This window comes from Cyprinodon tularosa, unplaced genomic scaffold (assembly GCF_016077235.1).
Source record: "Cyprinodon tularosa strain WSP-4 unplaced genomic scaffold, ASM1607723v1 ctg103, whole genome shotgun sequence".
Taxonomy (NCBI): Eukaryota; Metazoa; Chordata; class Actinopteri; order Cyprinodontiformes; family Cyprinodontidae; genus Cyprinodon; species Cyprinodon tularosa.
Genome location: NW_024037816.1, coordinates 645,890 through 661,345, shown reverse-complemented (window position 1 = coordinate 661,345; position 15,456 = coordinate 645,890). Strand labels below are relative to the sequence as shown.

Genomic DNA, 15,456 nt, shown 5'->3' with positions numbered 1-15,456 from the left:
ATAACCAATGATTGCAGTTTTTTTTTTTTATGGTAACATCAGTAACTTCAGAACTTCACTAAATTTCCAGTATGAGTGGATTAAAGCTGAGTTTAAGCAATACGTGAAGCAATTAAAGACACTGATAAAACACAGATATTCACCAGAAAGCATTTTCATGCAATCTTTTTCTGCACCAAATGATGGTAAGAGACACTGCGTTTCAGAAGCGGGTCTGAGCTGCCTGTGGTCAGTGACATCATGGGACGTAATCTCTTCCTCATTCAGAACACCAAGAGTGACTCACTGACATTTTGGACAGCAGGTCTGGAACACACATCAGCTTTTTGGGCGTCTGCACAGACTTAATCTGACATTTTGGTTTGTAGACATAAAAAAACGTAATCGAAAAAGAAGTAATACAAGAGAAGGGCAAACTGAGGAAGTGACAGCTGAGATGGCTCCTTTGATGTTCAAAGACGCCTTTTGGGTAAGTCACTTCTTGTGGTCTCGTCAGTGCATTAACAAGGAAAATTAAAATTCACATCATACTTTTATTTAGTTTGAGACTTTTATGTTAAATCTAATATTTTGCTTTTTGTGGAATGCTTAATTTTCTATATACTTACTAAAGTGAGGAACAAGGGGCAAATGGTCGTAATCTTATCACAAGGAGTGTTCAACATTACAACCTAAAGCAGCAAAAAACTGTTGCTAGCATCTTTATGGTCAGAACCTAAACATAGCTAAGTAGGTAATGTAGTAAAAATTTCACACATTAGTGTTTTTGCCGAGTACGAATGTTAGTTCTGCATTTTTACCTCGCAGAGACTCCAAGATAAAGAAAGGACATTTTGTAACAGAAGTTGGGCTTTCCTTCTTGTTGCAGCTTTTCAGTGTGGTTTATGTATTTTATGAATGCAGGGGTCTGACTTCACCTGTCATGCTGGATACGACGCCATGATCCAGAGGCTACGGGAAGGGAGGCAAATGTGCAAAGATATGGAGGAACTTTTGAAGATGAGGTGGAATTTATTTTTGGGACTGAAACCAAACTGCAACTATTAAAAGTGCTGAGACTGTAAAATGATTCCAGTAGAATGTGTTTGTTCTGATTGTTATTTTTAAGAACATTTAACATTTCACATGCCTATTTTCACCATGAATGGTAAAAAGCACGGGCTTTTACAAAGATTCTTTGAGTTAGGGGACTCCAAAGGACTTAAAACAGTTTGTTCCATCCACCCATTCCCTCACTGATTGTGGCAAGCTATATTAATGCCACTGCTGCCCTGGGACACACTGATAGCAATGCAGACGAAGTGTCTAGCTCAAGGACGCAACAACTCAGACGGGTGGAGCTGGGGTTAAATTTACAGTTGTGTAAGATGTTTAGGATATCAATTTATCAAAATAATCTAAATCATTTTCAAGAAAAGAGAAACAAGAATCAAAACTCGCCATTTGACTAAGAGAAGTGTGTGACTCATAGTCATACTTGAGCTGAAGTAGCCAAAACTCACATCTGCATGACTGTGAGTTAAAAACAGCAATGAAGATTGACGAAACAACAGCTTATACTTTACTTGAAATGTAAAATTAAAGCTTAAAAGATTTCTGGGATGCAAAACTCATCTCTGAGACCCTTTATTCAAATCATTTTGTTTATTTATATAGCAAAAAAATTATCTAATTTAATCTTAAAGCACTTAACATATTTAATCCAAAACAATCCAGTCATGCAGACAGTATTAAATACAGGTGTAACCATTCCAGTTTTATTGTAGCTCTAACACAGAGTCGTCACCCATTTGTTAAAGGTATTCTCTATTAAAGCCTAGATGAATGCATAGTCATTGACTTTGCATCACTAATAAAGTCTTTATGTTAAACATTAGTTCAAATTAATAAAGTAAGTAATGCATGCATTTGGTTAAGCTGCAGCATAAATCTAAATTATTTAAGCCATGTTATGCAGCTGTGATAAATAACAAAAACTAATCTTCTGATCATCCACATTTTACCTTCTGTTTTACTCCGCAGGGCACTTGCAGAGGAGAAGTATGGGAAGGAACTGGTGACGATTGCTCGCAAAGCTGGAGGACAAACAGAGATCAGGTAAAAATTAGTAAACAAAAAAGACAATCTGTGCTTCTGAAACTGGCCCGCAATACTGAATACGAAACCACAGTGCAAACTTTTGAGTCAGTCTTTTTTTAGAACAGCAACGTGTATGAGGCACACAGGACATGAGCAAAAAAACTTAATTGGTTGTGCATGTCAATGTAACAACTTCACACTTTGTCTCTTTGCATACTGTAAGACATAACTTACCAGTTTCCTGTTCACTGTGAGAAGTGGCAGGTAAAAAAGCAGCAAAGATGGATAAACTAAAACCAAAATTCTGCGTTTCACAAACTGAAAAGGTTTAGTGGGCCTGACTAGATTTGAAGCTACATATTTTCATTCATTACTTTTGTATAGACTAAAAAGGACTTGAAGAAGATAAAACTGTTATTTGCTTGTTTGCATCCTTTGACCCATCTTCAGCTACATTTTCAAAACTTAAAAAAGCCTACACCTAAAATCATCAAAAATGTAAATGCTATACAGTATATGTTATATTCATGTTGAAATATTTTAATCAGGCTTGGAGGGAAACAGCTGTACATTCATGACTATGATCTATTTTTTTAGCACTTTGAGGGCTTCCTTTGAACAACTAAAATCAAGTAAGTCTGGAACCCAGCCATAGCAACCTTTCCAGATAATGCTGGGACATAACAGCAGTATTATGATTTGCTTTTTGCTCTGCATTTTTTATTTACAGAAATAGAGAACATTGGAAACTTTCACATCCAATTATCTGAGATATCGAAAGAGGAGGTGAAAAAGATTGAGACTTTCCGAGAACGTCAAAAGGAGCAGAGGAAAAAGGTACTGGGTGTTGCTTAGCAATCAGCTAACTAAAAGCTAACTTATAAGTGGTTAAAAATATTAGTTGTCTAATTGATATTTTTACCTACACTTTGTTTCTTGCTTGATATTTCTAATGCATTAAAATCTATTTGCAGAAACTTAGTGTAAGACTTCATTCTATGTTCTGAAGATAAACTCCTAGTGTTAATATCTATTTTTTCATAGTTTGAAAGCATAATGGAGAAGGTTCAAAAGAAAAAAGTTACCATATTCAAGAAGACCATGGAGGTATGTCACAAAAATAATTTCTTTGTATATAAAACGGTAACTCCCTGGGACATTGCATTTATCCATTCCTTACCTTGCAAAACCAAAAGCATAATGCATTTTAAAGGAAAAATATAAATAAATAAACTATTACTTTATATAAATAATTAAACAGAACTGAATAGCAAAAGAGGCCTTCTTTTAATCCTTGTGGTTAGTTGTTGCGTTTGTTTTCTGCTTTCTCCAGTCTAAAAAGACCTATGAAGTAAAATGCAAAGAGGCTGACGAGGCAGAGTCAAATGAGAGAGCCAATGCCCAGGCCAAAAACACTGAAAAGGTAAAGTATAAACATACAGATCACTGAATATTTTTAGATAAAAGCATTTTAACAAAGGTTTTACCTGGCTAGCCTACCTGGCTAGACTAGTTCTATTTAAATGCTGTTAGTCTCCATATAAAGAAGGGACACATCTATTCAGTTTATTTTGACAGATATGACATACCTGTTACTTCACTTCTAATGGCTAAGCTTAAAAATATTACAGATGAATTAAAGGGACTGCTTAGGTAGAGGCAAGTTTAGATTGTTGGGACAAAAGAAGAAGAGAAAGGAAAAGCACTTTTATAATTAATGTTTAATAATTTCATTAATTTATATATATACAGTACATATATAAAATACTAAAAGATACAGTGAGGAGCAGTGGTGCAGGGTTTAAACGCACGTGACATAAATTAGTGGCCTCTGTTGGATTTGAAGGCCTCAGTCCTTCAGTTTGTTGTCAGCGGTTATTCCCCATCTCTCTCAGTCCTATTTCCTGTCTGATCACTTTTAAACGTAACACAAATTAAAGTTTTTAGAGAAAACACAACTATGTGATTTAAAATTACATTTCAGGCTTTGAACATTTTGCAGTGAACTGTACAATCCCTAATCTGAAAAAAAATGGCTTCACTGTCACCATAACATACCGCCCCTAAACTGACCGGCCCATCAGGAAGGGCAGAGTTACCTGCATTAATCCTTTGGTGGCTGTACAGATTGACAGAATAGCTTTTTAATTAGGTACTGCATACATTTGTCTTAAACAGAAAAAATACAAGATTCCCTGAATTCTCCAAACAGAGTCATAGGAAGTCCTCGTGGCACTTTAGCGTTACCAGTTTAAATTACTTCACAACGATATGAAAGACCTTGCAGGGCTGAATGTAAGAAAACCCAAAAAAAACCTTGAACACACCATGTCTATCATTGAACGAAGTTCTGCCAGCATCTTGCTGTAGTTATGCTTTTCTTCTGAGAGGATGGGAAAATTTGCCAGAGTTAATGTGAAGATGCTGGGAGGTTATTATAGCCAATCATGCAACACATGAGCCTGTAAAGCACTTGAGACAGGCTTTTAGGTTCACCTTAAACTAGCAAAACAATCCCCCGTAATCAGTGAAAGCTGATGTTCACATCCATCTGACTGAGCTTCAGCTGACTGCAAGAAGAATAAATGATATCTAGATCAGCAAAACTGGAACTGACATACTTTCAAAAGTTAGTCCATAAAAGAAATTTCTAAAAAGGATCAATGAGGGGGAATAAAAAACTAAAGGCCAACATTTCCAGATTCATATTTGAACACATTATTCAAAATGATGTATAATTTTACTTATACCTCACAGTTTTGCACCAATTTATAAGCCGGTTAATGCAAAAAATTATGCTATTGGAAAGTTTGTGGTGTAACAAAATTTGAACGATTAAGGGGTATTAAGGCCTTTGCTAATCATGATATACTAAACAAGGAATGAGGACAACTTAAATGAAAGGTGCAAGGCCACAGAGCAGGTTAATGGATCGTTAAGAGCATCATTTGCAAAAGAATTTTTTGGGGGTGGGGGGTTATGATCAACCCAAACCTTGTAATATTACATTATTATCCATTTATAAGCGGGTTTTTTTTTTTTTAAGGTTCTTTTCTCTACTTTAATTTGCCAGTAGAATTGTTTCATATTTATTTAGTTGGGATAATGTAACCCACCCGCCAATAATCTGGTACCCTGCTGTTGTGACTTTATATTCCAGGTTGGACACCATATTAATGTTGTGAATAACTGTTATATTCAATTCCCATTCAGCTGGGAATTAATTTTATGTTCTGATACTTTAAGATGTGTATGCCCTCGCAGAGGGTGGGCAGTGGGGATGACATTGGCTCCCAATGTCCAAAACCACGATCATGGCACAACACTGCTACCCGGTTCCAAAACATTTACGATATGCTGTAATTTGCAGACAGCACTGCAAAATGCACAAAATGTCACTATCAGATTGAAATGTATACAGATAAAGAAATAAAAATCTGAGAGTATCATTTATATGGACATAAGTAAGTGGAATAGAACTGTAAATCGGACAAAAAAAAAACTGTGAACATGCTGCTTGAAATATTCTCTTAACAATCAGCTAGTCAAGGCTGAAGTATGGCATGTCATGGCACTTTCATGCGAACTCAGGTGTCCCTGCCTCATCCAGAATAACTTCATCCTGACAAAGATTTACATGCATGCTGATGGGATTGTCAATCAGCATCAGTCAGATAGCATTTAATTATGAAACTGCCAAATTAAGTCAGAATATTCAAACTGGCTTTTTTATTTGAGACATGTTTAGGCCGATCAGCCGTTTACTCCAGTTATTTATGTCCATGTTAATATAGCTAAGTTTTTACTCTTGTTTTTTTTTTTCTAAATAGTGCTAAATGTCATAAAAGAAATCATCATTAGGTAGAAAAAGAAATTCTATTATCATCCAAAAATTTACATTAGATGTTAAATTTTTTTCTTCTGCTTTCCATATATTTACTGCCTGCTCTGGTAATGAGTAAAAATTTAAATTTTTCAAAACATGGCACCAGGACTTTCTGTTGTTCATAAGAAAGTGGGGACCTTACACCCCATACCTGACAGAAAGAAAATGGAGATGCAATAAACTAGAGAGGAAGAAATTTTGCTAAAATAATTAGTTGCATTAAATCCTCCTTCAACTCCTCATAAGTCTATTCAATGACAGCTAAATGACTTTATCTAGTCTGTTAAAAGCCTCCTTCACAGCATATTCATAACGTTCCTGTTGAAAATGTGGTTCACAGGTGCGTCAAAGAGTCAAACAGTGTAAACAAGCTGCTAACGAAGCAGGTAAGATTCCAATTTTATAATCTGTTGTTTCTATTTTTTCCAGCAGTAAATAGAGCACAGTGATACTTTATTGCATTTAATGAACCAAACTTTTTTATAATTTTTGAAGTCATCTATCTGAGTTCCTCTTTGCGCACCATTTGTGTCACTGGTCGTTTAAATCTAGTTGGCTAAAAATTGCTGCAAACTACTGCATAATGTGTAGCACTTACTTCATAAATTAGGGAAACTGAAAAAAACTGAGAAAAGAAGAAGTGGCAGCCTTGACTAACTACCCAAAGCGACTCAACTGTATCTGAAATGGGTGTCCTAAAGAAACAGGAAGAGAGCCACGATGAGACACAGGACCTGAGAGAAGCAAGCATGCGTTGGTTGATCCAACTGGTGCATGCCAAGTTTTAATCAACGGCACTTTCTAAATCACTTTTGGTTCTTGGCATTTTGTTAAAAGCCAGGTAAAGGAATGTAATAAGGTAGTCCAACTGGAAAATTGCTTAGATATAGCTTGATATGTTTATTTACATGTGAAGTCCTTATTTCTAATTTTGATAACCATCGATTACAGTAATATTTCTCTGACAAATCAGAATACCGGGCAAAAAAAAAAAAAAAAAGATTTAGAGCTCAGCATTTCAATATACTCGACAGTATATGGACTCAGCAGTTGGTTAAAGTCCTTTTGTCTCAATACCTGAATCAATGTGTCGAGATTAGAGAGTAGAGATGCTTTACATGATTATAAGTAAAGTCTAAAGTATCTACAGTAAAGTACAAAAAAATCCTAAACATATATATTTTTTTCTGAAAGTTATTAAAACTATTCCACTAGTTATTACCTGCCACTGTTTAAAGCTGGTTGAGTTTGCTGGTGTGACTTTTTTAGGCATCAACTATCTATGTAGCTGCTTCAATTGCACCAAATCTGGAGAAGTTTTGACTTGATTGTCGCTGTTTAACAGTCTTCAAAAGAGAATGCTTTTCGCTTGTCCATGAGATTTTTATACATTTAAATATTTGTTCTTCTGCAATGTTTTCCACTTAGCTTTCACTTCTTTCCGTTAGAGTTATAGCCATTTGGGAAAACTCAACCTTTTTAGCATTGACAATCTCACCTTGCATTAGGAGGGTTTAAGTAACTGTCTGCCGGTCAACTGTCAAATCCCTCTTCCTCAGGATTTTGCAAGCCATAACATAAATTTAATACAACATTGTTTTACCAACTGGCTACTGATTATCAGTCTATTTGTCTTGTACATCTATGTATTAGACTTGAACTGAATCTATGAAATAAAATAGCTTCCCAAAGATTATATAGTTGTTTTATATAGTCCCTGTAACCAAAAGCCTACTTTCACAGTTGACTGTATAGTTTTGCTTTTAGGCTTCACCCACTACAATATTCTGATTTCCTTGCAGAGAGGGTATATTTGACCAACATTGATCAGCTTGAAACGGTTCGTCGAGACTGGGAAGAGACCCACAAAAGCACGTGTGAGGTACTGCAGGTTCTTTTTAGCATTTCTTTAACCTTCTGCATATCCGCAATAAGAGCCTAACTCCAAGGCTAAACCTCAAACCACAAACCGTAGCAAAAATAAAACCCTTCTATTGCTGTTCAATGATAAATTTCACTTCATGTTGCATGGAGCACAAAAGCTGAAAGTATGCAATGATTATCATTAACGAGAAGTACATATAATTTATGAAGTTTTCCTATATCCTGTTGTGTGTGTTTCATTGATATGTACCTTGCTTATATCATTAAGCTTCTCAATTCTTGTTTCTTGCATTTTAGGTCTTCCAGCAGCTTGAGGGGGACAGGATCAACATTCTTCGGTGTGCCCTCTGGGATCACTGCAACCATTTCTCCTTGCAGTGTGTTAAAGATGATGAGGTGATTTTTCTATCTTAATCAGAAAAAAATTGCAAGAAAAAAAAAATGTCCTGCTTGGCTTCTATAAAACAGAGCATTAAAACAGACACATTACTAAATCTCAGCTGCGGTCCATTTCACAAAGCAGGTTTAAAAAAACTCTGAATCAAATCTTCAATTCAAAATTGATCTAGTCTAAGGTTGGTACTCTGAGTTTTCCGTTTCATAAAAGCTGCTGTGATGATTTCACCTAAATAGATACATTGATCTACTACCATTCAAGAAATAATCCCATAATATTTTTTCATGGTAACAACACTATGCCAAGCTGTTTTGATATGTAATAGTTTTATTGAATATGTATTCCATCTAAAAAAAAAAAGGAATTGTCTAAATGACCATTTCAAATAAACATTCTGGATATCTATAATTTAATTTTAAACATTAAAAAATGTTTCAGATATCATCAATGCATTTTCAGTCAAGCTGATAAATGTCAGAATGGCCAATTAAAATGTGTACATTTCTAGATATATAAAACTCCATTCTTACTAGTATCTTTTTCTTTTTTTAATTTCTAAAATTCAGTTTCTGCAACAAAAAATTTAATTTAGAAAATATATTATTCCAGTTGGGTCTAGTAGTGGTAGTAGTGATTTTGATCAGAACGAATCTTATTTTAGTGATCTACAAATGGAATAACAGAGGGGAGTGTTTTTTAATAAATGTAAAGATGGCCTGCCATAGCCCACTTCATATAAATTTAACAATTAACTCAAGCATCAATCTTCACCTTTATCACCTTGCTCTTCTTTGTAGCTCTAGTTCTCTGTCTCGTTCTCCTTTCTTTTCTTTTTTTTGTATTACATTCAAGTGGGATGAAATAAGTACTTCCTGTTGCCTGTTGTCATAGTGAGCTGTTGAATTGGTGCTCCACTGATGATGGCTCTTCAAACTTGTTGTGCACGTGGTACACTCTGAGTGGACCTAGTTAAAATTGATTAAACTAATTGATAGCAGCCGCTGTGAAACCGAACACTCAGAGTTCCCGACTTTTTAGAGTTACAGATTTGAATCTAAATTTTTTTAAACCTGCTTCATGAAAAAGACCCCTGGTCCTGAAGGCACTCTGCCCTGCATGTTTTAGATCAGGGGTGGGCAACTCCAGTCCTGGAGGGCCTGTATCCTGGAACCTTTAGATAGGTCCTTGACTTAACACACCTGAATCAAGTAAATAGATATTTAAAATGACTCTGGAGAAATTGATTGCATACTGGGGTGGTAATTCAACCATTTGGCCTTCAAGACCAGGAGTGAAAAACACTAGTTTAATCAACTCTAAGTGGGTCTACTCAGAGCTGAACACGTGCGTAACAAGTATGAAAAGTCATTATCGGTGGAGCACAGATTTGACATGTCAACACGACAACAGGCAACAGGAAATGCCTGTTTTACGTCACTGGAACAAGTGATTTTAATGCAGAAATGAAAGACATAAATGGAGAATCTGTTTAAAATACAGAGAAGCAGCGCTACAGTTGCAAATAAGAGGGAGATGGCGTAGAACAAGACTGCTGATCGAGTTAATGCTTAAGTTTATTTGAAGTGGGCTATGGCAGGCCGTTTTTAAATTTATTCAACAACTCTCGGTTGTTCAGTTTGTAGTTTACAAACATAAGATTCTTCCTGATAAAAATCACACTCCTTGACAGAACTGGAATAGACTTAACAAACTTCCTAAATTACATTTTTGATGTAGAAATTGAATTTCAGAAAGTTAAAAAAAACTAAATTGTACCAGTAAGAAGTAATTTTCATACACCTAGAAATTTTTACACATTTAAAGTGGCTGTTTTGACATTTATGAGCTTAACTGATTATGTATTCAGTCAATGTATCTATTTAGGTGAAATCATCCACCAGCAAGTGAAGATAAAGTCTAAAAATGTTGATTTTTAGTGAAATCTTTTAATAATATGCACTATGTGCAAAACTATGATATATCTCTGCTGATTAAATCAGGAAATAAAACAATGTGATTGGCTTGAAGGAGAGCAGAGACAGAGGACACTCTGACTTTACTGAACAAAACCTGCTCCCGACCAGGTTAGCTCTGGGGAAAATGTTACTACCGTAACAAAAACCAAGGTTGAGTCAACTCTTTTTTCGTGAAACAGAAAATTCAGTTTCCCTGATTTCAGGTTTAGAAAACTTTCAGTAAACTTGCTCTTTGAAACGGACCCCAGCAAACAACCAAGCTGAAATATTTTTTTTATTGTCACCAGTTCTACAGCATTCATCTATGCTATTGTCAAACAATTAATTCTTCTCTTTTCAAAATGGTTTCAAGAGTTAGCAAAGTAAGAGAGAAAAAAGACGGACAAAAACTCATAATATTTTGCCATTTATTAGCCTTTATGAAGTTCAGCCCATGATTTAACAGCATGTAGCCCCTCCATCAGAGGCAGTAACTCAAAGTTGTCAAGTATTCCTTTGATTCTTGTTGAGGAATTTTGGTGCATCCAGTTCACAGCATTTCACAGTTTACCTTTGAGTCTATATTCAAGGCTATCTTCATGTTATAAACCATATTTTTTCTGGGGCACAGGAATGAACTTCGACTGGGCCATTGCAGCACCTCAATTAATATGTATTTGAGGCATTTTGTGGTTAAGTAGCGGCCAAACATCTGTTCTTTTTTGTGTGACCAAATTTGGGCAAAGCATAGGTTGCTACATAGAGAGGCTTTGCCCAACTTGATTATTTGATTTACATAGGTGCTGTGGTTAAATAAATGACTGCATGGAACCCAAGCCCTTTTTAAAACAAACCAAAATGTTCAATTATCTACCAATGAATTGGTGTGAAGGGTTTTGCAAGCATGTTTTGCATATTAGCATATGCATATTAGCTTTTTATCCCCTGCAGGGGGCTGTTGCCTATTTCCAGTGGTCACTGGGTGAAAGTAGAAGGGATCACAGGGAAACCAGGCATCTAGACACACCGGAGCATGCATGGACAGTTCAGAGAGAGCAACTTGTCTCTTATGAGTGTTTTTGTTTGAATCAGAGAGTATGCATGCATATAGACAACATGCAAGCTGCGTCCAAAAAGAAGACCCTATAGGTTGGGATTTCTAGCGAGGGTGTCTATTTGCACAATCTGCTGTGCCGACTGCTTTAATAGAGTCCTACATGTGTTTAGATGAAGGGTAGTGTTTTCATCAGCTGTTTCACTTTGGGCAGAGCGTCTTCAGGGTGATTGACAGAGTTAGGTCACTGTCACACAGCATATATGTATGCTAATGACTGAAACCTTTGTCTTATCAGATCAGAGCAGTTCTGTTTTTTACATGTTGGCTCTATTCCTCCTAATGCTTGTGGTAAACATGACATGACTTCTTGTGGCTCTTTGTCAACTGTGGCTATCTTTCTATTTTCAAGACTTGTAGATGTTTTTATTTTGTAATCTAACATTCAGACAGCAGCTGAATCGAAACTGAAATTACCCAAAATACATGTGGACTAATTAGGTGATTTCTGAAAGAAAAAAAAAATTGTGTTTAGGATCATAGGAGTAAAAATGTTTCCAAATAAACACCAAATATGTTAGACAAGTAAAGAAAATCAGGATGCCCTTTATAGTTTTCCAACCATGTCAGAAGTATACAACACTTTGCATCGATGTATCAATGACATGAAATCCTACTAGAACATGCTGTTATTTGTGGTTGTTATCTGACAAAATATGTAAAGGTTCAGAGGCTTGTGATCCCAGTGACAGTCTCCAACAGGGGGTTAGTTTTTATATAAAACAGTTAACCTTTGATCAATTATGTTATTTCATAGAGAAGCACTTCATCCCAGAAACTTTCACATGAAAGCTGGACTTGTTGAATTGATTTTAAACAGCATTTTGCTAATATTGCAAGGTCTGAGCTACGTACAAAAGTTGAAAGAAAAAAAGAGTGTTTTGAAGTTGTATTTCTCTCTGCAACGTTTCTTCTCTCATTGGAAGTGTCTTTCCTGTGTGGCTTTGGGTTGAGACACAATTTAAGAATCACTAATCTACCAATCTACAAAACGGGTTCGATTGAATTTAACCTGCTTTGAATTTAATCAGATTTGATTGACACCTAGTGTTTATTCACACTTTTGATTTTTAATAGAGTTTGGAATATTTGTCTCATTTACAACATTCTTTTATTATTTTGGCTTTTGTTAAATGAATGATAGTTTGATTTTCACACGATTAAGAAACAGTTCAACTGATTTTTTTTTAGATGAAATGCATTAATCTCGAAAAAAAAATAAGTGACTGAACCTTTCCTGTTTGCCAAACATAATTCTCTTATTGTGTATGTGGCCTGACAGTACACCAAGATGTTGTATCTTTACACATTCTGACCTTTTCTCTTCCACTCGAAATAAAAGACTAAACGAAACCCACAGCAGAGCATGTTGGTTCATACAGAAACACGGCTCAGTTCATATTTCCTGTTCCTTGTTCTAACTCAGCTCTACGAGGAGGTGAGGAAGATTCTGGAGGTGTGTGACATCACCACAGACAACAACTGTTTTATAGAGCTGAAAAGAACTGGCTCCAAGCCACCAGGTGAGCTAAGGAAAAGTTCCACACAATATGAAGAGATTTTAAGAGCTGCTCCCCATCTTTCTTTTTCTTTAAGTTTCACACCACGTCTATGAACACTCTGTAAAAAAATAACATATCTTTTCCATTAACAGATCCGATAGTGTTTGAAAGCTACTGCCCATCCGGAATAAAGAGGAACAGCAACGGCCAAGCTTTTTTTTCTCAGGAAGATGTTTCAAGAAGGTGGGGAACTATAATTGCATTATTGTGCACTGGAGCTCACTTTAAACTCCTTTAATCCCGTATCAGGATGTTAATGAGGAAGATACTATGAGGATCCTAAAGGTCTTTGTCTTTATTCTGATCACACAGGAGTTCAGATCCTCTAATCAGAAGATCTGTTAGCATTAATGCTGAAAGTCTCTCCTTTTCACAACCAACCCTGGCCTCGGTGGAAGAAAGTAAGCACAGCTATCCTATTTTTAGATTTACACCTCATATGTCTCTTTGCAGTCATATGACTTATTCTACTGATGCTTAATATAATAGAAAAAGACAAACATTTGTTTCACATTTGTTTCACAAACAAAACATGCTGTTGTTGAAACAAAAAGCTGTACTTATCTGTAACATTTTTTGTTTGTCATTTTTTAGCTTCTTCTTTAGGTGAAACATCAGATAATGGATATGCACCCCTTCCTTTATTATCCACAATGCCTGCAGAAGAACAGTTTTATGTTGTGCTCTATGAGTACAAAGCACAGGTGATTCCTAAACAAAACTAAACTGAACAACAATTAGTTCTGTATAACACCATTAATCTAGTATATTTCTGTTTTTTACCTAACAGGAGCAGGATGAGCTATCTGTGAACAGAGGGGACATAGTTCAGGTCCTGGTGAAAGGAGCAGATGGCTGGTGGACGGTGGAGAGGCATGGCTACAGTGGCCTGGTACCGGGAAACTATCTGGACAAAATCTGAACCCATATATTGACTCCAAGCAAAACTATAGACATGTTTCAGCTTCATGCTGCCCTAAATTTCTGCTTTTATAGAGGTGTAGTCAAAGGGTGGTTAATTATGTCACTGAAACCTATTTATTGGCTCTAACAAAGGAGGAAAGTTGCAGACTTATTTAGACCGTGGACAGGTTTTTAATCCTGAAACATTTATAAACTGGCTCTGTTCTTTAGTTTCCATCTTCAGACGTGTCTGTTTTATGGTTAAAAGCTCTACAACTATGATTGCTTTCAAAAGCAAATTTCATGAAAACCTGTGAGCACAAAGGTGATAATACTACTTTCTACTTTCTTTAATAGTTTAGATCTGCTTAAATTACATTTGGGCCCAGACAAATCAGTCCAGTGCATTTCTTGACTGGGCAGGACATTCTGCGTTGGTAATCCTAAGAAAGGGACACTTGAAATTAGTTTTAGAAGCTTTATTCTTTTCAACAACTATAAACAAACATTGTTTAAAAAAAAAAAAAAAAAAAAAAAGGAAACTACTTATTTTGATTATCTGGTTTTGAAAACCTGGTAATCATTTCTGATGACCTGTCATACAGACCAATATCAGAATTTCAGCACAAATAAACAACTGAGGTCGACTTTTTAGCATTTTAAGCTGATGATGAAGTACTGTGGGATGTACGTATCTATCTGCATGTTCAATTGCCGTATTTTCCTCAATATAAGGCGCACCAGACTATGAGCCGGATACAAGCTACAGCAGTGGCTGGGGTGGCGTTATGCATCCACTAGATGCAGCTGCACTGAAGAAAATGTCAGTAAAACATTCAGATAAGGAACTCAAACTTTATTATTATGTTATTTTCAATATGACCAACCTTCTTCAGCTGTAAACGAAAAAAAGAAACAACTAAACTTCAATTTATCTGTTCATTTCTCACAACATATCCCTAAAATTCTCATTCTTCAGTGTCCAAATTGAAAAGTTGGGCTAATATGGAATCCAATGTGCTCGGCTCTGTCTCGTCAAAGTCGTTATTATTTTAGTCAATGTCCCTGCTGTTGTCCTGCCTTCCTGAAAGGTCAGACCACAGTTGAGACTGACATATCAGCCCAGGCATTAATGATCCATGCATATAGTGGCGTATGGCGTTCGGAGCAGTCTCCCCATCTTGGTGAACGTGTGTTCATCCTCTGTCATCCACTGCTCTATCCAACCTACTTTGTTCCCTCCAAACTGTTTATTCTTTACTTGGCGCAGGTCATCATCTTGCTTCCTCCACTTCCACACCATTGATTCATTAATATCTAACTGGTAGCATTGAGTTTAAACTCAATTCTATCAGCCATTATGGGGTCTTAACACACACAATTAGAAATGAAAATTCCCAGTATGCAGCGCACGCTACTTCTTCTAAGGGAGAAAATGGAGTCGGTGGCTGCTCCCCGTAGTTGTGAGACCTTTTGAAGCTCAATCTTGAGCCATACACAGGGCACACCGGATTATAAGCCGCACAGTCGGATTTTGAGAAAATTGAAGGCTTTTAGGTGCACCTCGTAGTTTGGAAAATACGGTACTGCATTTTTTTCTTTTATTTTCCTGTAGGTTATGTAGTGAATCCGTTATTAGCACAACTGCAAAATGTTTCACTTGTATTACCAGTTCT

General features: G+C 36.1%; 1 protein-coding gene across 1 annotated transcript; it reads left to right on the top strand.

Annotated features, from left to right (window-relative positions):
* Positions 1-282: 282 nt before the first annotated feature.
* Positions 283-14,308, top strand: LOC119780712 (proline-serine-threonine phosphatase-interacting protein 1-like). The gene is made up of 15 exons (XM_038280853.1): positions 283-469; positions 904-1,004; positions 2,023-2,097; positions 2,677-2,711; positions 2,810-2,916; positions 3,124-3,186; positions 3,413-3,502; positions 6,306-6,351; positions 7,768-7,847; positions 8,147-8,245; positions 12,742-12,838; positions 12,970-13,060; positions 13,190-13,278; positions 13,472-13,581; positions 13,668-14,308. Exons 1-15 carry the CDS (start codon positions 437-439, stop codon positions 13,797-13,799), a joined length of 1,248 nt encoding a protein of 415 aa, XP_038136781.1. The 5' UTR covers positions 283-436; the 3' UTR covers positions 13,800-14,308.
* The last annotated feature ends 1,148 nt before the right edge of the window (positions 14,309-15,456 follow it).